The sequence below is a fragment of the Chaetodon auriga genome, chromosome 17, assembly GCF_051107435.1.
Source record: "Chaetodon auriga isolate fChaAug3 chromosome 17, fChaAug3.hap1, whole genome shotgun sequence".
Taxonomy (NCBI): Eukaryota; Metazoa; Chordata; class Actinopteri; order Chaetodontiformes; family Chaetodontidae; genus Chaetodon; species Chaetodon auriga.
This window is the reverse complement of record NC_135090.1, coordinates 5,672,202-5,688,699: the sequence shown is the minus strand read 5'-3', so window position 1 is coordinate 5,688,699 and position 16,498 is coordinate 5,672,202. Positions and strand designations below refer to the sequence as shown.

General features: G+C 40.5%; 2 protein-coding genes across 3 annotated transcripts in view; one reads left to right on the top strand and one right to left on the bottom strand.

Moving 5' to 3' along the window:
- Positions 1 to 12,658, top strand: part of col9a1c (collagen, type IX, alpha 1c) — a 33,532-nt gene extending 20,874 nt beyond the window's left edge. For both annotated transcript variants that reach the window (XM_076754184.1, XM_076754183.1), the window contains 29 exons: positions 156 to 227; positions 317 to 361; positions 447 to 482; positions 600 to 623; positions 713 to 766; positions 1,186 to 1,257; positions 3,023 to 3,061; positions 3,264 to 3,320; positions 4,153 to 4,206; positions 4,421 to 4,474; positions 4,574 to 4,627; positions 4,738 to 4,791; positions 4,876 to 4,929; positions 5,020 to 5,073; positions 5,175 to 5,228; positions 5,491 to 5,544; positions 6,288 to 6,332; positions 6,494 to 6,547; positions 6,656 to 6,709; positions 6,894 to 6,947; positions 7,581 to 7,652; positions 7,749 to 7,784; positions 7,886 to 7,930; positions 8,028 to 8,060; positions 8,410 to 8,556; positions 9,590 to 9,644; positions 9,765 to 9,959; positions 10,479 to 10,565; positions 11,745 to 12,658. In XM_076754184.1, the coding sequence (XP_076610299.1) occupies positions 156 to 227; positions 317 to 361; positions 447 to 482; positions 600 to 623; positions 713 to 766; positions 1,186 to 1,257; positions 3,023 to 3,061; positions 3,264 to 3,320; positions 4,153 to 4,206; positions 4,421 to 4,474; positions 4,574 to 4,627; positions 4,738 to 4,791; positions 4,876 to 4,929; positions 5,020 to 5,073; positions 5,175 to 5,228; positions 5,491 to 5,544; positions 6,288 to 6,332; positions 6,494 to 6,547; positions 6,656 to 6,709; positions 6,894 to 6,947; positions 7,581 to 7,652; positions 7,749 to 7,784; positions 7,886 to 7,930; positions 8,028 to 8,060; positions 8,410 to 8,556; positions 9,590 to 9,644; positions 9,765 to 9,959; positions 10,479 to 10,565; positions 11,745 to 11,947 (1,911 nt within the window). In that variant the 3' untranslated portion in view covers positions 11,948 to 12,658. The remainder of the gene's footprint in view (positions 1 to 155; positions 228 to 316; positions 362 to 446; positions 483 to 599; positions 624 to 712; positions 767 to 1,185; positions 1,258 to 3,022; positions 3,062 to 3,263; positions 3,321 to 4,152; positions 4,207 to 4,420; positions 4,475 to 4,573; positions 4,628 to 4,737; positions 4,792 to 4,875; positions 4,930 to 5,019; positions 5,074 to 5,174; positions 5,229 to 5,490; positions 5,545 to 6,287; positions 6,333 to 6,493; positions 6,548 to 6,655; positions 6,710 to 6,893; positions 6,948 to 7,580; positions 7,653 to 7,748; positions 7,785 to 7,885; positions 7,931 to 8,027; positions 8,061 to 8,409; positions 8,557 to 9,589; positions 9,645 to 9,764; positions 9,960 to 10,478; positions 10,566 to 11,744) is intronic.
- A 706-nt stretch (positions 12,659 to 13,364) lies between these two features.
- The window catches only part of col22a1 (collagen, type XXII, alpha 1), a 50,040-nt gene continuing 46,906 nt past the window's right edge, over positions 13,365 to 16,498 (bottom strand). The window contains exon 64 of the mRNA XM_076755433.1: positions 13,365 to 16,422. Within this exon, the coding sequence (XP_076611548.1) occupies positions 16,229 to 16,422 (194 nt within the window). The 3' untranslated portion in view covers positions 13,365 to 16,228. The remainder of the gene's footprint in view (positions 16,423 to 16,498) is intronic.

Sequence of the window (16,498 nt, the reverse complement as noted above, 5' to 3'; positions counted from 1 at the left end):
GGAGCTTGGATTGTCGTTCATCTAAGAAACAAGAGAGCGGCCCACCTTTCATTGATTAACTGTTGACTGTCACTGCGCTGGGTATCTTAGCAACAGAGCAGAGAGATGCAGGAAGAAGATAAAACTGTTTTATTCCTGTTGTGTCTGTTTCCTAGGGCAGCAAAGGGGAGCAGGGGGAGGTCGGTCTTCCTGGACAGAGAGGCCTGCCCGGTCTTCCAGGAGCTGCTGTAGGAAACATCACTTCATCCACTGACACACTCTTTGTAATACCTGCCAGCACTGTCTGTGTGTGATTGTTTGTTATTGTTGCCTGCAGGGTTCACCAGGCCCATTGGGTCCCAGAGGGCCTGTAGGGGAGAGAGTGAGTAACCATTCAGATCTCTTGAAATCATTTTGTTATGAGAATTACAACTATGCCACTCATTTTTTCCCCCTTATGACTGCAGGGACTTCCTGGCTTTCCAGGACCTCCCGGTCCTCCTGTAAGTGGAAGAATCATTCATCAAAGCAACATGCATGGAAATTACACTGTATGTGTCTATGAGGAAACTGCCAATAATTTCTGTTGATCTAAATCTGATGTGTCTTTCCTTTCGTAGGGCCCAGCAAGTGAAGGACCCCCTGTATGTGTTGGCTACATCTTCTGTTTTATTCTGGATCATGGTTTCCCAGTGAATGTGCTTCTGTGTTAACTGCTGCATGTGTCTAACAGGGACCACCAGGAAAAGCAGGAATCCCAGGAGATGAAGGAAACATTGGGCCTGAGGTCAGACTTCAAATTAAGACAAAACAGAACAAAACAAAGATTTTTTTTACTATATGGTACTACCAGGTACATTTACTCAAGTACTGTAGTCCATGTGAAGTTCTTGTACTTGAGCATTTCAGTTTCATGCTACTCTGTACTGCACTACAGATTGTAAATGCAGTACAACCCTAGTTAACTTCCTATTGTTGAAGATTAAACCTGTGGTTCGCAACATTTTTGCCTCATGACCTCCTCTACTTTAGGGTCCTAGTCATCCATCAGATGTCTGTTTGTTGCTCAAACATGATTTAAATGTGATTTTTACAGCATTATAAAACTGTTCGCTATTTTCAAGATTTTGTTCTTGGTTGGATATCAAATGCTTGCTCTTATATGTTTGATATCAAGTGTTATGACAATATGTCCTTTACTTGCAGGGTCCACCTGGACCCAGAGGAGCAAGTGGCGTCGCAGGGCCTCCTGGCCCTCCTGGTCCACCAGGGCCAGTGGTAAGAACTAACCCATGCTCTGCTGACATCTACTACTTCATCATTAGTTTTTCATTCATTTCATACAGTACACGTATTACAATGTGTACTGTATTTCATTGTATCTATTTATTTTTTAATTTGTTTTTATGTAAGCATTTCAGATACTCAATATTTGAGAGCCTATATGCAGATAGTGATATTTGTCTGTAAAGACTCCCAGTCATCCAGGTCATGGTTATCAAAAGAATGTTGAATCCAGGTCAACTGGACTTGGTTGTAGAAATATTTCGCCTCTCATCCAAGTTGCCTCTTGAGTTCTAACTGACTGGTGGGGAGTCCCAGTTATTTAACCTCTGTGGGGTTGTTAGCAAGGTCATAGATAATATTCATTTGTGCTCTTGGCTGTTGTAACAGCAGTTGTCAGAGTCACTGGAGTCACCTGAGGTCCAGTGTGAATGACAGTCAAAGGAGATGTCACATGAGGCCAACTGTAAATCGTCGCTGATTCTCCTGGGAACTGATGAAAGGACAGCACTGTTGGTGGTGATAAGTGGTCATAGACCTCCTCTGTTGAGGGGTGGCTTCTCTATTTTTACATAAAAAGCCTCCATCACTCCTCTTCAAATCACCTGTCCTCCCTCTCCAAAATATGTACATTGTTGTCCACGAATGAGTGTCCCCTATCTTTCAGGTGGATGTGAACTGACCCTTCTGTGCTGCGCCATGAGTTTGTTCAATGGTTGTTTTCCTCTGTTTACCTACACCTGAGAGAAGATAAGGGAAACTCACTGGAGGGCAACAACGTACATATTTTGGATAGGGAGGACAGATGGTTTGAGAGAGGAGTGAAGGAGGCTATTCTTGAAAAAAACAGAGAAACTATCTTTCAGCAGAGGAGGAGGTCTACAACAACACCACATCGCTGTCCTTTCAACTCTTCTCAGGAGATTTAACGACTACTCACAGTTGCTCTCATGTGTTGGCCTCAGCTCCAATGACTGTCATTCACAGCCCGTCCCTGATAACTCCACCGACTGTTACGACAGCCGTTACACAGCCAAGAGAACTAATGACTGAAGTGGTATCAATGACCTTGATAACAACCCCTCAGAGGTTAAAATCCTCCCCACCAGTCAGTTAGTCACATTTTCAAGCTTCTAAAACCAAGCCCAGTTGCCCCTTGATTCAACTTTCCTTGGATATACTGACATTTTGGATTACAGCTACTGATTGTCAGTATAACCTGATGTCATTATTTTTTTTTAATTAGACGCTATTCATGCCAACAATTACAAGTATGGTTTAACAATACATTTATTTGTTTATTATTGTTATTAAAAAGCCTCTGAAACAAAGTCTAGACAATGGGATGCAAAATTCCTCCATCCACTCTCTAGTTGAGACCTCTCATAGACCTAGACCATGTTGGCCTGGTCAAATCTAAGATACTACAGTATACAACTGATTGTATTATGCCAAAGTTGACAAAATTGAGTGATCAGTGTCTGCATGCTTTTTTGATGAAAGCTCAATATCAGCTACATGCTGCATATAGACCATCTCCTGAACTGGTATAACCCTTCATACTAATGTGTTATCTCTATTTGGACACACGTACATTTCTTCTTGAGCTCAGATTTTCATGAGAATTCCTGAGTGCAAGATGGTGTTGCATGTTGCAGTCTCTTTTCACATTACCTCTCTGGGAATTTCTGCTGTGGTGGATTTATGTGGACATCTAAACACCCACGGCTGTTTTAGATGTCGCTCTGCTGTGTTTTAGGGACCGCCTGGTGCCAGCAATGAGGGAAGTGGGGAAGCTGTGAGTGTTTTACTGTCTTACACGCTGCCAAATGTTTCCTGGATGCATGGCAATTGGAGTGGTGACAGTGAATTTCTGATCAAATGGAGTCATTGAAGTTAAGAGGCCTTGCAGCAGCCATGCTTGCTGGGTATTTGACTGTCTGTGTTGACTGTCCTGTCTCTCATTTCAATCCCGTCTATCTGTTTGTACATGTCTGTAGTGTCCTGCTGCCTGTCCTGCTGGACCGCAGGGAATGGCTGGGCTACCAGGGATGAAGGTCAGGAATGTCATTGTCAATAAAAGACAATATTTTTGGACTACGTAACGCTTTAGATTTAGTTTAATGTAGTCATAATTTCATTGAGAGCGAGTTAGTTAGAGGTTCAGTTGGGAGTGAGGCCATGTTAGTAAGTGTTCCTCTATAGCTTTCACAAGAGGTGACTTACAACAGTGGATTCATGCAGTAAGTTATACAAACAGCAGAACATACCTGGACCATAAGCAAAAGTGGACCTCATGACAAAGATCATGTGAATATCATAGCCTTTATTATCCAAAACTACAAAGTCATTTCTGAATAACTTCTTAACTCCATGTTTTATTACATAATGGACACAAAATAATTAACAGTAGTACAATGTTCACATTGATTGCTTATGTTAGTCGAATTATTTATTGTTTTTTATATTTGAACTCTGGCGATCTCTTAAATTTTCAAAAAGCATCTCATCAAGTTGAAATCTCACTTTGTCCAATATTTAACTTCATGAGCTAATCAATGGCAGTAAACGGTAAACGTCAACATCATCGTGTTAACATTGTCATTGAGAGCATGTTGACATGAACATTTAATTCAAAACACTGTCATCTCTATCTACAGCCTCACAGGAGCGCCATATGGCTATATTAGTCCTATATTATAAAAAGAATGTAAAACAGCAGCTGCTTGGAAGGCAAGAAATAAACACCGACTTAGGTAGGAGAGGGAACTCTGGGATATATTTAGACATTTCAGTTCAGAATTAATACACAGGAACCTTGAGCTTTGACAGTAATAAGCTCAAATCTAATAATGTAAAATTGTTAATACAAATGATTGCTGCTTTTAGGGACACAAAGGTTTGGCTGGAGAGCCTGGAAAAGATGGAGAACCTGGAGAGAAGGTACGTGAAAGAGTTCATAATATCCCTCCCCTACTGTCTCTGCACCGACTGTGTGGATTCCTGTTTCCAGTCACAGGTCATATCTACAGAAAGAGATTGATAGCAAGAATAAGTAGCACATAAATGATTTGATTGCAGCCCGTAAACAGCTTAATATGATTAGCTCTGTTCTCAGAATTTAATTAATTTTTTTCTTGTTTGCTTTTTTCCATAGGGAGAAGCTGGAGCGCAAGGTCCTCAGGGGCCACCGGGTCGCATGGGAGATGATGTGAGGAAGCTGCTTCCTCTGTCTCAGTGTGCTTTTACAGACCTGTCTCCATAACAGGAAGTGATATATATTTTTGGAAATGCTCTTTTGTCATTTAAGGGGCAAAGAGGACCAATTGGATTCCCTGGATCAACAGGAGAAAAGGGAGACAGAGTAAGTTAAACCAAGGATTTAAAATGAAAGAAAATGAAAATAAAATTTACTGGCATGTGATGATATTTGTAGCATTACATTTGCAGATCAAAGCTCCTCTCTGTTCATAGGGTCCTCCTGGTTTCAATGGTGTCCCAGGACCTACGGGCCCACCTGGAGCTCCTGTAAGTAGTCTTATCTGGCATAGGATAGGTTGTAATTGAAAACTAAGTGTCCAGATGTGCCTCTGATTGAGTCTCTACTTTCAGGGTGTGGAGGGAATCCGTGGACGTCAGGGTGTAGAGGGGCCTAAGGGTGATGAAGTGAGTTCTACACTTCAACTTAGATTCTGGATTATATTGCAAAATATTATCTGAAAGACTGGTTGGATTAAAAATTTTAATTTTGATTAGGGAGCTGTGGGACCTCAAGGAGAAAATGGTCCTAAAGGGGACAAAGGAGACACTGTAAGTACGCTGATGGGATTGAATGAAATCTCCTGTGGCTCATTCATTCTTTACATTTTAGAACATGACAAGTTCTATAACTGTGTGATGTGACATTACAGGGAGAGCCTGGCAAAGACGGCTTGGATGGACTTCCTGGAGCCGATGGAGCCAAGGTGACTTCTGATCAATGCATATACTCACTTTTACCAAAAACATCCACATGTTGTGTTTTCCTCCTACACAGCCCCCATGCTAACATTATCTTTATCCTTCACTTTGATGAACAAAAAAAATGTAAAGTAAGAAAGCTAAAATATCAAAGCTCAAACCATGTTTTCTTGTCCTTTCTATAAGACATATACTGTATGCATACGGACTAAAATATACTGATTTAACTCTAATCATTATTTGTATGCATGCACTTCAACTCAACAGGGAGAGTCTGGTACTCCTGGAGCTGTTGGTGTCAGGGGGATTGTGGGCATTCCAGTAAGTCCAACTTCATTTTCATTCGCTGTATTTCTACAGTCTTCACAGTCATCATCAGTGATACCTTCTACTGGTAATTATGTTTCTGAAGAGTTCTATTTGTATTGCAAAGTGAGTCAAAGCAAGGACAAGCTGCTCTCTGAGGCCACATAGCAGGTCAGATAAATAAAACATTAAAGTCAAACAGCCAGCGGGAAGGAAAATCTAATGTCAAGAGCACATCGACCTTTGCCTGGAAGTGTGTGAGGAGAGAGGCTGCAGATATGGCTTTAATGCTCAAACTGACACTACAAACAGCACAGTCGAAAAAGAGCGGAATGTTTTTATACCCTTATCTCACAGTTTTCTGAAAGAAGCTGTACAGCTTCCTGTATCAAACAAATATTCATGGATTTCCAACAATGAATGTCACTGCTGTATTAGGAAATGGCAAGTTGGATAGGTCGGAGCTTTAAGAGGACTTTTTTTCCAGTCCTCATTATGACTTGTGAATTGATGTGAACACTATTTAAAAGTTGGAAACTTGTAATTATAATAACTTCTTTGTGTAAGTACATCTTAAAGCCACTAAAATGGCTGTGGACTGTTTGTCTTGTGTGTATTTAATAAGTGTCGTTTATCTTTTATGCAACCTCTTTGACCTTTTTCCTGCCAATAAATAAAAAATAAATTCAGGGTGTGACAGCAGTAACACATTCATTTTCTTTTAAGTTCTTTTTTACATGATGTCTTGCTGTTCCTAGGGGCTGCCAGGAAAGCCGGGAGTAGTCGGGCCCCCTGGTGCAAAGGTAATTGGAATCATCTCCTATTTAATGAGGCATGTCCACATTGCACATCCATACTTTTATTGCTGCGCTATTAAACTTCAGCAGAACTCACTCACTGCAAGCAGACCGAGCTGACAGACATAAAAACTTGAAGAATAACACAATTCCTGTTGTGGATTTAGGGCGAGACTGGGGCCGAGGGATCCATCGGACCGGTTGGACTTCCTGGAAAGACTGTAAGAGTCTCCCATCAAGCCTCCTATTGCACTCTAATTATATTCATCTGTTTATCTGTTTGACTGATGCAAGTCCTATTCTATCTACACTCGTCTTTCTTCATGTAGGGTGAGCCTGGAAAGACAGGAGAAGATGGGAAAACAGGAGAAAAAGGCGCAACCGTGAGTTGACATTTACTCTTCAGCTGTGTGTAGGTCATGTCAGTGTTTCAGTTCCTGATTTTCTATTGATGTTGGCATTTAATGATGTTAATTTTTTTTATAAGGGTTTTAGGTGCGTCATTATTGCTAAATTGATGTGTAGACTATAGTTGATGGATTATATGTATCCATAATCAATTTCCAGGGTGAAACAGGAAAACAAGGGCCAGTGGGGCCTGCAGGTTCTCCCGGCATCCAGGTGAGACATTAATATTAAAAGGCTCCATATACCACTGGTGGAATATAACTGAGTATGTTTAGTTAATAGCTGTATTTGAGTTGCTGAGTATTTTCATTCTATTTAATTGTATGTGTCTGCTCCACTCAATCTCAGAGGCACTCAAAGATTATGTTTAAGATTTTTAGAGGGATACCCTTCCTGTCCAGTGAAAACAATTTGTCCCCACATGTGGGGATTTTGATTTTCAGTGTTTGTGATAAACTGAAGGATTGCATGCTGCTTTTCTGGCTGTGAAAATTCTCTTACTTCTTTAGATAAATACATTTGTTTAAAACCAATCTTGGATTAGCTGAAAGATGCATCATCACAAAGCAGAAAACAGAGCTGTTTTTCTGAGCTCATGAAAAGTTGACTTTGTGGAGATATGTGGTTCACACAGGACAGTGACGCCATATGATAATGATCTTATAGAATATTGTGCATTGCTGTTCATTAAACAACCCAACAGCATATAAAGTTGTTAAAATTAGCTCAACCTTAAACATCTGCACCAGTAAAATGCAGCATATACATGACCAACATCATGACCAGCATTGGAAAACAATGTTCAAAATGTATAGAACAGATTTATGTACAACGTTGTATTTCCAGGGTGACAAAGGAGATAAAGGTGACACTGGTGCCAAAGGATTGAAGGGTCACACTGGGCACAAAGGTGATCAGGTAGGCAAATCTAATTTGACCATTTTTACATATTAACATGCACAATGATGAGAACCTCTAGGTAATGAACAGTTTGTTGTTTCACGTGTTGTCTAGGGGCCTATGGGACCAATGGGACCAAAAGGAAGTCAGGTATGAACTATTAGAATCTTTTCATTTGTTTCAAGTGTATGTGTGAAAGATCTCTAAGTGGTCCAATGGATACACACTCACCAGGTTCCTTCTGTGAACAGGGGGACCCAGGTCTAGCAGGAGAACTTGGGGTCAAGGGAGACCAGGTTGGTTGAGCTACATTCTGTTTTGAGTTCTCATGCCTGCAATGATCTTTCTGTGTGTTGGTTTGAGAGAAGTCAACTAGTCTTTGTGTGTTTTCAGGGCCCTCCTGGTGTTACTGGAATCAAAGGAGAGGTATTACAACACTACTCTCTGTACTGCAACTCTCACACTCCTGGTTCTAAACTGTCGTCTAAGGATCTTTTCATGTAGAAGTAGAAGAAGAAGAAGAAGAAGAAGAAGAAATAAAGCTTTTTCTGATTCTGAAGTCAACAAATGCACCATTTTGCTCTAACTCATGCCATTATTAGTGGCTTGCATTGTATATGACCAAAATAATGCAAACTAGTTGAAACTGTACCCTACGTAGCTTGATGGAACCCTCACACATATAAAAGGAACAAGGAATTAAGACGTCCCAGTAGTAAAAGTTATGATCTCATGAATGTCAGAATGGTATTTATTTATTTTTTTCCACTGTAAGCGTGGAGAAAAGGGCCAAAGAGGAGCTACAGGAGACGAAGGCAGACCAGGACAGCCGGGCCATGAGGGTTTGGCTGGTCCAATAGGAGCTCGAGGACTGGAGGGAGAACCAGGCCTTCCTGGATCACCTGGTCCCAGAGGTCTACCTGTAAGTGTTAACATCGCCAATATACAACACGTAAACACTATGAGCAGCAGTGGCCATCAAGAGCAAAGATCAGACAGTTCAGCCAAAGAGGGGAGATAAACAGCTGATTAACTTGAGAACTAATTAAGAGAGAGCATACTATGATCTGTCCTTGCAATTAATAAACTAATGACTGGGATTGTATGGACTCTTTACTTGTTAGCCTTGCTAGTGGTGTTGCTGCAGGGAAGGTAATGGTGGTCTCATAAGAAGCGAATGTTAGCATGCAAACACACTAAACTAAGACAGTGAGCATGATAAATGTCATTCCTGCTTTATGACAAAGTGAAATGAAAAATGTGTTCATTTATCTATTGGTATATGCTAAATATGTCAGAAATCATTTTTAATAGTCTAATAACAAAATCCCTCTATTTGCTCTTCCTGTTAAAACATTTTTGATGACTTGCTCTGAACTTTCGGGCGGTTGCATAAATGAATCCAATCAAATGTGATTTGGGATGACAACACCGCCTATAATATACAACCACAAGAGTAGGAGTTTTGTGTTTGTAATTCAGCTGACAAAAATGTTGTTTGCATGTGGTTGAGATCCAGTTTCTTCTTATAACCCTTATCTTCCTCTTTCACCAAGTGAAAGAGGTGAAGCTGTCCTGAGGCTCAGCATAGGGCTACATTTGCTGAGACACAGCCATTTTTGAATTATCCAAGTATTTAAGTCACTCTTGTAATTAAACATTTACCTGTTAGTGTTGTCACTGTAGCATGTTAGCACTTGCAGCAGTGCTGTGCAGCCTCACAGACCGGCTAGCATGGCTGGTGACTGGCACTATTGTTACTGTCAAGCTGTGCATCTGACACTTTTTTTTCTTTTGACAATTTTTTTTAATCTCTTGCCTTTAAGCTACCATGATTCAGTGTGTGTTTTCTGCTAATGCAGGGTGGATGCCTGATGAATGATCCTCTATCTACATGAACTGAAATTATACAAATCTGTGTCTCTTTGTCTAAATGTTTATTCATTAATTCACAGGGCCCAAAAGTGAGTGATGAGAAGCTTCGGGAGATGTGCTCAGCTGTTGTTGAAGGTGCAGTTTGTTCACTTTGATATGACCTTATCACAATTGCATCTTCACATTTCTTAAACTCATGGCCAAACTAATCATGAGGGTTGTGTTTTCAAGCTGATTTGTTCTTTGTCTATCTAGAGCAATTAGCAGAGTTTATGAAAGAGTTTCTGAAGAGGCCAGCAGCCATTGGTGCCCCTGGTATTGCTGGACCGGCAGGACCTCCCGGCCCCCCTGGACCAGCTGGAGTGGCAGGAGCAGCAGGAGCCCCTGGGGTGATGGGTCCCAAAGGCCATCCAGGCTTCTTTGGACTTCCAGGCTTCCCAGGCAAGAAAGGTTAGTCAACCTTTTCACTCCACTCCTCAATACTGAATTCCAACAATGCCAGTCTTACAATAACCAAAGAAGCTGGCTTCAGCAACCCTCAGAAAAACCTTAAGTGGTTTGCAAATGCTAAATATGTTTTACCCGTACTGCGACAGATAAGCTGTGCTGTTGTGATAGCTTTTTGCTTCTCTTTTATTTTCCTGAGGAGCATCCAGAACTAATACAGTGGATGTAGTGGCAAGAAATGAAATGAAGCTTTTACTGAAAACAGGGCTGTGGGTCCTGGCAGTAAGCCTTTGTCTTCACACTACCACAGCATACTGAAAGAAATTATGTAGAGCATTTTGCAGATGGAAGGCATTCACTCATGCATAACATTATACAATCAATGATTCACTAAACAAGGCTGAATCAGAGTGGAGTCATTAAGTTTCCTAATTACATTGCCATAACTGTGAAAACAGTATACCTCTCCATTTCATCTCAGCATTAATTTGTGAGTCCTCTCTGTGCTCTTCTGTTCTGCAGGGGATACTGGAGAAAAAGGAGATAAGGGAGACAAGGGAGAGGACGGTGTAGGAATCAAAGGAAGCCCAGGTGCACCAGGTACACCAGGTAAGGCTATATTCCTGTCGTAATAAGAGCATATCGCTGCTGAGAGGAAAAATGACCACATTCTTCATTATTTATGGTTGAACTGAACATTAAGTCCTACCCATGGTGTGCATGGAAATATAAACTGTAATGATTCTACTACTATTGTGCACATTTTCCATTTTTCAAAAGAGAACATGCCACATTTGTGGAAACAGTATCTAAGCTTCGTCCCTTTATTTGGGCATTCCCCCTGACAGCAGTTGACTGACTTTTTAGAGCTGACTGTTAGCAAAACTGCTGTTAAAGATGCCCTGTGGTGTTTTCCTCTGAACAAACAAAGTTTCTGTTTACATTGAGTGTTATTCACCAAAAAAACACTGTGTGGATCTACGAGATCTTACATATGTGCTCAATACCTTTCCGTCCTCATAAAACATTTGTAAAGTTGTTTTTCTGTAACATGTAAAATCCTCCATTGAAATTGGGCTTCTAGCAGTCGTAGTCTTCCCTGCCTCTGCTGTTGTGTTAGCGTGCTTCCTGGCACATCACAGCTGTAGATCAGTGGAATAGTGTGAAACTATTTCTAGCATTGTGCGTTGTGTCATCCGTACACACATAAGCATCCATGTCATAATGTCCTAAAGCACATGTACAAGACAAACTAAATAACAGTTCCATAGCACTGCTAGCTATTAGCAGTCAAAAAGTCTATGGGGTACCTTAACTTCAGTGGCGCACTACTGACTGGAACATATAGCCTGGTACAATGCTTTTTTCTGTTTTTTCAACGAGCCCACATATTGTGTGCCATACCATTTACCAACGCTAAACGTCCCTAAGCCATTTAAGATATCTGGCATGTGATGTGTATCTGTACAACTTTAAACATTTGGGAGGATTCTTCATGTAGTTTATTTGGTATTTCACTGAAAAAGTGAAAATTAGCAAGCTAGCTAAACAGCTAACATACTGTGTGCTGAAATCAATAGAGCTGAAAAGTGGCAGGAGCTATTTTGGTTCCAAAAGTAAAAGTCCCATCATTTTTGCCACCAGCACCAGCAATTCAGCAACCATGGCACTGACTTTTGTTCCCAACTGCAACTCTGAAGTGTTTTGAATTCTCTACTCTGGTTGGTGCCTTTGACTGGTTAGTTCGACTTTAGCATTTCACATGTTCTGTTTTTACACCTCCCTCAGGTGCACCAGGCGCTCCTGGTATTGGCAAAGATGGCAAAGATGGAGCACGTGGTGAGACAGGAAGTCCTGGTATCCCAGGAGCATCTGGTCCAAGGGGACCTTCAGGGGCACCTGGGCTTTGTGATCCATCAACCTGTATAGGCAGACTTCCACCTTTATATATGGTCAGCGGAAAGAAATCTGCTGGCTACAAAAACCCATGAGACATCAGCTCACTGAAACACTCCGGATCTCATCCTGCAGTGACCATGTTTAAGGGCTTCTCAGAAGTCCAGGCATGGTGATCTTTGGGAGTCTTCAAATGCCTCCATCTGAACCATGGATCTCAGAGATGCAAAGGGAAACAGAGACATGGCACAATTGTAGAATACTGTATAGACATTTTAACTTGTATGTGATCTTAGTGAGAGCCTATCTAATGTTCAAAGATAGCTGCTACTGATGCCAAAGCAACTTCCTCCAGCTGACGACAGGCACGCAGGGCCCGGAGGTGTTCCATACAAAGCAAATATGAGCAGATTCTAAAGTATAATGAAGGTACATCTCTCTGATTTTTGCTTATGCATGTGCTTTTTCAGTCCTTGAATAAGCTCCCTGAAAACATTGCTTCTACTCTTTCAGTTGCATGTAAAGCCTACATCATACCAGGTGCCATTATGGACCACTGAATCCCCACTGCAGTCATGAGCCAGTTAGAAACAGAATTTGGTAAACGTGGATGTTTTGCGTCTTCTCCTCCAAAACCAAATTACGAAAAATGTTCACATTAACATCTTTAAATGTCACTACAAGTGCAGACCCGAACTGACATCTGCAACAATGTGCTTTCTCATTAAGGATCATACACTTGTTTTGCCTGATTTTGTCATATTAATGTTCTTTCAAACAATGTAATAAAATGAAATGTTTTGGAAGTGTGTGCATCGTACTGTATTAAGGCTGTTTAATGGAGCACAAAATCTTAGAGCTTCTGCTGCAGCATGTTCTATTAGTATTGAATTTCACAGATATGCAAGTGACAGTTACATGTGTGGTATGATCAATCAATCAATCAATCAATCAATCAATCAATCAAATTCCATTGCTGCTCTACAGTAAAATGGTTTTGTACTGAAAACAAGTTCCCCAGGTTGTTATGGATATAATCTGGATTCAGGAGGGCATTTCACTGTTGCCTGGTTACAAAGAAAAGTCAACATCATCTCTACCTCTGTCTGCACAGCACAAATACATTCACAGATCAAACATGACCTTTAGCAAGCTGCTGGAGAGAGTTAGCATAGCAGTCATCTAAAGGACATCCCTTTGATTTAATATATCTTATTATGGCTTAGAGCCAGTGGATTTAAAGTTGTGTACATAAATGAAAAGATGCACATGGTTCATAAAATTTGATTCAGCAAAGACATGAATCGTGGCAAATGCTTTATATATTCAGCTGAACAGATGCAGTATTTAACATGATGGATTGCAGAAGAGTGTTACTCAGGGCGGCCTTAGTTTAAATGTATTATGTGCAGCATTGATTATTCCAAAAAAAACAAAAAAAAAACAAAAAAAAAAAACAAAGCAAAGCCTGTATTATAAAATGAATCTGTTCCAGTCTTTATTATACAGTACAGTACATGTGTCTTTCCAATACTTACAATATGCTACTAATTTATAATATCTTAGCACCGATTCATCAGGAAAAATAGGAAAAATTGGTTAATACATGTTTTACTGCATTAAAACACATTTGTATTGGTTGAAATCATGAATAATTTAGCAGTATAAGTTAAAAAATCTTTCAATCTACAGAGACAGCTAATTTTAATGCTGAAAGATATTTGGCTTATATGCATTACAAATTTTTTATGCTGTGTGCAGCAACTTACCCTGTAACACTGTCTGCTGGTAACTGTGACTGAAGCGTTTACAAAACCATGAAGGGGCAATACTGATATGGTTTGATTGTTCAATAAAAAAAATCACTGACAGTGAAGCAATAGAAACATACATTAAATGGTATGACAATATTGACAGAGCTGGTAATTTGTTCCAATCACACATTTACCGGAGGAGCAATCTCGATTCAGAACCTGATGTAGTGTTAGTGATGCCAACATTTCTCAGAAGCAGAGCTGCTCTGAAGGCAAAAAAAAAATCCAAATCTTTGAGTTAAACCTCTGAGGTACTGTAACAGCAACAGTTCTTTAACGTGACATAATGCTACATTGAATAAAACTAGTTAGCATAGCTGGCCAGCTAATTTTAAGATACCTATTTTTAGGTATTAATGTATGAATTAATGAAAAAAAAGCTTTTTATGTATTTTGAGACCACACTTTCGCTTTGTAACTCTTGCTGAACAGAGGCAACTTACAGCACAACCCCTGAGTGTAGCAAGGGTGCATTTTATTTCTTATGAATTCAACTTTTCATTTGGAAGATGAAGGATGGTATTTTCTCTTCCAAAAATTACAAAGCTGATTCAAATATAAACCTCCACAAATTAGATTACTCCTGCCTCCAGAGCAGCTGAGACATATTTTTCAAACTAAAACCTCCAGTCTGCTTTACCAACATCTCCGATACTAGTTGTGTCTGAGCCACAGCTTCACATTCTTTATGAATGAGCTTCCATTAGGTAACCTGAGCAAGAGATAATACGCATTACTGGCCAATATCATGATAACCTTTGACCTGCAGGTCAGACTGTATGTCTTAGCAAGCTCAAATAAAATTTCTGTGTTCTCTTCTTGAAAATTGTTCCCCACTTCCCATTTGCTCTCGTGTGTACTGACGTGTTTTTTCATGTTTTTGAAAGGAAGACAAATGTGAAACCTTTTGTGGAGTAATAAGATGACCAGTACATCTGAGGTTGGGGAGAGAATAATTGGTCCATGAGGGCCGTAAGGCAAAACATCTTTCAAATGGTTACCACAATGCTCTGGTCATCAGGATGCAGGGAAGCAACTCTCCAATTTCAGGTTCCAGGGGACGAATAAGAAAAGCAATGTCTTTCAGAGCAGGGCTGAGCTGCCCGGGCACTGCCACAGCATAGGCACTTAATAAGCCTCACCGAACAGAAAGGAAGCGACACATTTAAAGAAAGCAGTGTGAAACAAGCAGCTTTTCAAGAAAGGTGAACAAAGGCTGCAATTATACCACCTCCTCAAAGCTGTTTACTGCTCAAGTCTATGCATACCTCAAAGCAAGAATGACCAGAACCACTTCATTAAACATAGAAGTACAAATCTAGCGGCGACATTTCTTCTTATCTTGATGTCTCTCTTTTTAGATTCAGCTTTGAAAGGCATCCTGTGGGAGAGCCTGGAACAAATTACATGGCATGGATGAATTATGCATACATGTCATGTTATTACTATTTCGGACAGATTTTCAGGCAATTTTAAACAAGTTTCATTTCAAAATGAAGATATCCACCTTTATATGATACAAACTCAAACAAGCTGATTGATAGTGTGGGTACTGTGTTACAGTTTCTAGGCAAATAAACAGAATTTTGGAATGAAATCCTTCCAATCTCTCCAAAAGCTCGAAACAACAATGCCAAGGCTCTAATTTATGAGTAATTTCTGCAGCCTCCAGTTTATTCCCAGAATAAAATCTTGCTTCGTTTCTGTCGAAATGAATCAGACACGGTCACTTTTACAAATTGAGTAAAATTCCAATTTGTTTAAGGGGGATTTTTTTTCTAACAGTTGTTTTTTCTGCCTGTTTTGGGGTGCCAATATCTAAAACAAGGCTGCACAAGAACAATGCCTCCAGCTTGAAGGTAAGAAGTGCACAAATGTGGTCATTCATCACTCTTCACACTAACTCATTAACACTCCTACACAAAATCACTATTGGTATCTGAGATTGTGCCTCACACTGTCTGTCCTCCCCCCTTCCCATTAATGACAATAAAACAGATAATTCCCTCGACTGTGTAATTAACATTAAACTAGAGGAAGGTCCCCAGTGAGAGATCAATTTAGTGAGCAGTAACTGACATCTATTGCTTGACACAGGACAGTGTGGGCTGTGGACGGTAACTGATGTGAGGGAGGAGAGATGACTGTGGTGCAGACATAGTCCTGCAAGACAATGCCTAACTGAACTTTTGAGATAATTACTGATGACATAATACTATATCAGACTCCCAAATCTTCACTCCCATTTGGGGGGTTAAAAGGAGGGAATTGCATCATCCTTTTATCTCCCTATATATTTCACAGGAAGCATGCAAGTCAGGAAAAACTGTTTAGCTGCCCTCTACCCCATATCAAATCTAGCATTGTCCCTCGATACTTAATCCCCCATCCACCCCAAGCTTCATACCAAAAACAAACAAAACAAAGACTCTGACCGGCAGCACATATTGCTTCAGCCCTCCATACTGAGGTTATCTTGAAAAAGAAAAGTTCTTGATTCAGACTGACACAACCAAGTTCATAAATATAGCTGGACTTCAAGCTCTTTGTGTTTCTTCTGTCTTAAGTCCCCTTGACGTTTTTGGTGTGGGGTCTGTGTGCCAGGCTGGCGTAGTAAGCACACTGGCTGGGGTCACATTGGCCAGGAGGACCTGGAGGTCCAGGCTGACCGTGGGGGCCGGGGTTTCCTGGCTCTCCCTGAGCTCCGGCTTGTCCTGGGCTTCCATCTTTACCATAACCAGGCAGACCGGCGGGACCTATAGTGGGAAGAGGAATAATTAGGGGCTCCATAATGGGTGAGACCAACTTATTAAGAACAAATACAGTAAATAA